The sequence below is a fragment of the Agelaius tricolor genome, unplaced genomic scaffold, assembly GCF_023055355.1.
Source record: "Agelaius tricolor isolate 1412-34295 unplaced genomic scaffold, bAgeTri1.0.p SCAF_107, whole genome shotgun sequence".
NCBI lineage: Eukaryota > Metazoa > Chordata > Aves > Passeriformes > Icteridae > Agelaius > Agelaius tricolor.
In genome coordinates, this window is record NW_027269367.1 from 154,814 (window position 1) to 160,813 (window position 6,000).

At 41.2% G+C, this 6,000-nt stretch overlaps 1 protein-coding gene across 1 annotated transcript in view; it reads right to left on the reverse strand.

Moving 5' to 3' along the window:
- Window positions 1-761: 761 nt before the first annotated feature.
- PAGR1 (PAXIP1 associated glutamate rich protein 1) overlaps window positions 762-6,000 on the reverse strand; it is an 11,455-nt gene continuing 6,216 nt past the window's right edge. Inside the window, exons 4-5 of the mRNA XM_071419429.1 lie at window positions 4,869-4,951; window positions 762-1,808 (exon numbers count right to left, since the gene is read on the reverse strand). Coding sequence (XP_071275530.1) covers window positions 1,630-1,808; window positions 4,869-4,951 — 262 coding nt within the window. The 3' untranslated portion in view covers window positions 762-1,629. The remainder of the gene's footprint in view (window positions 1,809-4,868; window positions 4,952-6,000) is intronic.

The following is a 6,000-nucleotide window of genomic DNA, read 5'->3' on the forward strand; positions in this document are numbered from 1 at the left end:
CCCAAAATCAGCCCCAAAAATCACCCAAAAGTAACCAAAAACAGCCCAAAAAATTGTGGTGAAAATCCCCCAAAATCAGCCCAAAAATCAGCCCAAAAATCGGTAAAATCACCCAAAAATCAATGGAAAAATGGCGCAAAAATCAACGTAAAAATCCCAAAAATCACCCAAAAAATCAACATAAAAAATGCCAAAAATCACTCAAAAATCACCCAAAAATCACCATAAAATCACCCAAAAATTCCCCAAAAAATCACCATAAAAATGCCGAAAATCACCCAAAAATCACCCCAAAAATCAACATAAAAATCCCAAAAATCACCCAAAAATTGGCATTAAAAATTCCCCAAAAATCACCCAAAAATTTCACTAAAAAATCCTCAAAATCCCCCAAAAATCAATGTAAAAATCCCAAAAATCACCAAAAAAAATCCCAAAAATCTCCAAAAAATTCCCAAAAATCACCGAAAAAATTCCCAAAAATCTCCAAAAAATTCCCAAAAAATCAATGAAAAAATCCCCCAAAACTCACCATAAAAATCTCTAAAATCACCCAAAAATCATCCTAAAAATCATTGTAAAAACCCCAAAAATCACCCAAAAAATCAAAATAAAATCCCCAAAAATCAACGTAAAATCACCCAAAAATCACCCAAAAAATCAAAATAAAATCCCCAAAAATCACCCAAAAATCACCCAAAAATCACCCAAAAATCGCCCAAAATCCCCCAAAATCGCCCCAAAACCAGACCAGAAGCTGCTGAATTTGGATTTTTTTTAATGCTCAGAATTTCCTGTGTCTGAGGAAGAGCCCCGGGGGCCGTTTGGGGCTCTCGGGGCCCTCGGGGGGGAACAGGTCCCGGCCGCTTCTCAGGATTTGCTCCTCGAGTTTCTTGTGCCGTTTCATGTCCTGGGAAAATGCCCAAAATCAGCCCCAAAAATCACCCAAAAGTAACCAAAAACAGCCAAAAAATTGTGGTGAAAATCCCCCAAAATCAGCCCAAAAATCAGCCCAAAAATCGGTAAAATCACCCAAAAATCAATGGAAAAATGGCGCAAAAATAATCGTCAAAATGCCAAAAATCACCCAAAAAATCAACATAAAAATCCAAAAAATCACTCAAAAATCACCCAAAAATCAACATAGAATCACCCAAAAATCCCCCAAAAAATCACCATAAAAATGCCGAAAATCACCCAAAAATCACCCCAAAAATCAACATAAAAATCCCAAAAATCGCCCAAAAATTGGCATTAAAAATTCCCAAAAAATCACCCAAAAATTTCACTAAAAATCCTCAAAATCCCCCCAAAAATCAATGTAAAAATCCCAAAAATCACCAAAAAAAATCCCAAAAATCACCGAAAAAATTCCCAAAAATCTCCAAAAAATTCCCAAAAATCAATGAAAAAATCACCATAAAAATCTCTAAAACCACCATAAAAATCACCCAAAAAATCAAAATAAAAACCCCAAAAATCAACGTAAAATCACCCAAAAATCACCCAAAAAATCAAAATTAAAACCCCAAAAATCACAAAAAAATCACCCAAAAATCGCCCCAAAATCCCCCAAAATCGCCCCAAAACCAGACCAGAAGCTGCTGATTTTTGATTTTTTTTTAATGTTCAGAATTTCCTGTGTCTGAGGAAGAGCCCCGGGGGCCGTTTGGGGCTCTCGGGGCCCTCGGGGGGGAACAGGTCCCGGCCGGTTCTCAGGATTTGCTCCTCGAGTTTTTTGTGCCGTTTCATGTCCTGCAGGACCTTGTCCAACCTCGCCTCGCGCTTCTGCCCGCGGCTCGGGGGCCCTGGAGAGGGAATTTGGGGAGAAATTCAGGAATTTGGGCGCTTTTGGGAGGTCTCCAATCGACCCCGAAATCACCCAGAAATCGCTGTTGGAACGGGCAAAAAATCGCCTCAAAAATCGCCAAAATCCCCCAAAAAATTGCCTGAAAAATGCCCCAAAATCAGCTCAAAATTGCCCCAAAAATCCCTAAAATTGCCCCCAAAATAGCCCCAAAAATCATCAAAAAAATTGCCACAAAATCACCCCAGAATTGCCCCAAAATCACCTCAGAATTGCCCCAAAAATCCCTAAAATCGCCCCAAAAATCACCAAAAAAAATTCCCCCAAAATCACCTCAGAATCGCCCCAAAAATCACCATAAGAATCCCCAAAATCCCCCCAAAAAATCGCATGAAAAATCCCCCCAAAATCCCCTCAGAATTGCCCCAAAAATCATCAAAAAATTGCCTCAAAATCACCCCAAAAATCACCATAAGAATCCCCAAAACCCCCCCAAAAATTGCCTGAAAAGTGCTCCAAAATCACCTCAGAATCGCCCCAAAAATCCCCTCAGAATTGCCCCAAAAATCCCCTCAGAATTGCCCCAAAATGGCCCCAAAAATCACAAGAATCCCCAAAATCCCCCCAAAAAATTGCCTGAAAAATGCCCCAAAATCATCTCAAAATTGCCCCAAAAATCCCCCAAAAAATTGCCCCAAAATGGCCCCAAAAATCACAAGAATCACCCAAAATCCCCCCAAAACATCTCCCCAAAATCACTTCAAAGTTGCCCCAAAAATCGCCTCAGAAATTGCCCAAAAATCTCCAAAATCAGCCCAAAATGAAGGCAGAAATCGCTGTAAAAATGCCCCAAATTGCACCAAAATCTCCACCAAAATCACTGTGAAAAATTCCCAAAATCACCCCAAAAAATCATCCCAAAAATCGCTGAAAAAATGCCCAAAATCAGCCCAAAATTGCCCCAAAAATCACCAAAAAAATCGCCCCAAAATCAGCTCAGAATTGCCCCAAAACTCACCAAAAAAATTGCCTCAAAATTGCCCCAAAAATCTCCTCAGAACTACCCCAAAATGGCCCCAAAAATTCACCCAAAAAATCCCCCCAAAAAGACCCAAAATCCCCCTAAAATACCCTAAAACCACCCCAAAAACCCCAAAATTTGCCCCAAAATTGCCCCAAAATCCCCCAAAACTCGACCAAAATTGCCCCAAAACCCTCAAAATTTCTCAAAAAAACCCGCAAAAATCACCCAAATTCACCCAAAATCTCCCCAAAAATCCCCCTAAAAAATCCCAAAAAATACCCCTAAAATACCCTAAAACCACCCCAAAAAACCCCAAAATTCACCTCAAAACCCCTGAAAATCCCTCTTAAAAAAACCCCAAAAATCCCCCCAAAAAAACCCAAAATCCCCCTAAAATACCCTAAAACCACCCCAAAAACCCCAAAATTTCCCCCAAAATTGCCCCAAAATCCCCCAAAACTCGACCAAAATTGCCCCAAAACCCTCAAAATTTCTCAAAAAAACCCCCCAAAATCTCCCAAAAATCCCCCTAAAAAATCCCAAAAAATCCCCCTAAAATACCCTAAAACCACCCCAAAAAAAACCCCAAAATTCACCTCAAAACCACTGAAAATTCCACCCAAAATTCACCAAAACCCCCAAATTTTCCCCTAAAATTGCCCCCAAAAATCCCCTCAAAAAAATCCACCAAAAAAGACCCAAAATACCCCTAAAATACCCTAAAACCACCCCAAAAACCCCAAAATTTCCCCAAAAATTGCCCCAAAACCCCCCAAAATTCACCTCAAAACCACTGAAAATCCCCCAAAAATCCCCCCCAAAAAAACCCAAAAATTCCCCTAAAAAAATGCCCAAAAATTCCCCCCAAAAGACCCAAAATACCCTAAAACCACCCCAAAAAGCCCCAAAATTCACCTCAAAACCACTGAAAATCCCCCCAAAATTCACCCCAAACCCCCAAAATCCCCCCAAAAAACCACCCCAAAACCCCCCAAAAAACCCCAAAATTCACCTCAAAACCACTGAAAATCCCTCTAAAAAAAAACCCCAAAAATCCCCCCAAAAAACCCCAAAATTCCCCCAAAAATTCCCCAAAAATTGCCCCGAAACCCCAAAAAATCCCTCAAAACTCGACCAAAATTGCCCCAAAAACCTCAAAATTTCTCAAAAAAAACCCCCCCAAAATCTCCCAAAAATCCCCCTAAAAAATCCCAAAAAATACCCCTAAAATACCCTAAAACCACCCCAAAAAAACCCCAAAATTCACCTCAAAACCACTGAAAATTTCCCCAAAATTCACCCCAAACCCCCAAAAAACCACCCCAAAACCCCAAAATTCACCTCAAAACCACTGAAAATCCCTCTAAAAAAACCCCAAAAATCCCCCCAAAAAAACCCAAAATACCCCTAAAATACCCAAAAACCACCCCAAAAAACACCAAAATTTCCCCAAAAATTGCCCCAAAATCCCCCAAAACTCGACCAAAATTGCCCCAAAAAACCCTCAAAATTTCTCAAAAAAAACCCCCAAAATCACCCAAAAAAACCCCAAAATTCACCTCAAAACCACTGAAAATCCCCCAAAAATCCCCCCAAAAAATCCCCCAAAAATCCCCCTAAAAAGTCCCCAAAAAATCCCCCCAAAAAATCCCCCAAAAATCCCCCCAAAAGACCCCAAATACCCCTAAAATACCCAAAACCCCCCATAAAAAACCCCAAAATTCACCTCAAAACCACTGAAAATCCCTCTAAAAAAAACCCCCAAAAATCCCCCCAAAAAACCCCAAAATTCCCCCAAAAACCCCAAAATTCCCCCAAAAAACCCCAAAATTCCCCCCAAAAACTGCCCCAAAATCCCCCAAAACTCGACCAAAATCGCCCCAAAAACCTCAAAATTTCTCAAAAAAACCCCCCAAAAATCACCCAAAATCTCCCCAAAATGACCCAAAATCTCCCCCAAACCACCCCAAAAATCCCAAATTCCCCCCCAAACCCCAAAATCCCCGGAATTCGCCCCAAATTTGGGGATTTTGGTACCCGGGGTTCGGCGCCGGTCGATGAGGGCGGGGTTGGGGGGGAGGGGCTCGTCGTCAAAATCGAATTCCGTGGGAGGAGGAGGCCTAAAAATGGGAAAATTTGGGTTAAAATTCCTTGGGATTGGGCAAAAATCCCGTTTGGGGTTTTTGGGTTGAAATTTGGGGGGTTTTGGGTTGAATTTTGGGGGGTTTTGGGTTGAATTTGGGGGGTTTTGGGTTGAATTTTGGGGAATTTTCTGTTGAATTTTGGGGGGTTTTGGGTTGAATTTTGGGGAATTTTCTGTTGAATTTTGGGGGGTTTTGGGTTGAATTTTGGGGAGTTCTGGGTTGAATTTTGGGGGGGTTTGGGTTGAATTTTGGGGGATTTTGTGTTGAATTTTGGGGGGTTTTGGGTTGAATTTTGGGGGGTTTTGGGTTGAATTTTGGGGAGTTTTGGGTTGAATTTTGGGGGGTTTTGTGTCGAAATTTGGGGGGTTTTGTGTCGAAATTTGGGGGGTTTTGGGTTCAATTTTGGGGGGTTTTTTGTTGAATTTTGGGGAATTTTGGGTTGAATTTTGGGGGGTTTTGGGGTGAATTTTGGGGGGTTTTGGGTTGAATTTTGGGGGGTTTTGGGTTGAATTTTGGGGAATTTTGGGTTGAATTTTGGGGGGTTTTGGGGTGAATTTTGGGGGGTTTTGGGTTGAATTTTGGGGGGTTTTGGGTTGAATTTTGGGGAATTTTGGGTTGAATTTTGGGGGGTTTTGGGGTGAATTTTGGGGGGTTTTGGGTTGAATTTTGGGGGGTTTTGGGGTGAATTTTGGGGGGTTTTGGGTTGAAATTTGGGGAGTTTTGGGTTGAATTTTGGGGAATTTTGGGTTGAATTTTGGGGGGTTTTGGGTTGAATGTTGGGGACTTTGGGGTTGAATTTTGGGGAGTTTTGGGGTGAATTTTGGGGGTTTTGGGTTGAATTTTGGGGGGTTTTGGGTTGAATTTTGGGGAGTTTTGTGTTGAATTTTGGGGGGTTTTGTGTTAAATTTTGGGGATTTGGGGCTTGAAAAATGCAGAATTTGCAGGAATTGAACCCAAATTGAGGATTAGGTACAAAATTGTCCTGGAGCTGCAGCAAAATCTTAAAAATATCCCACAAAATTTGA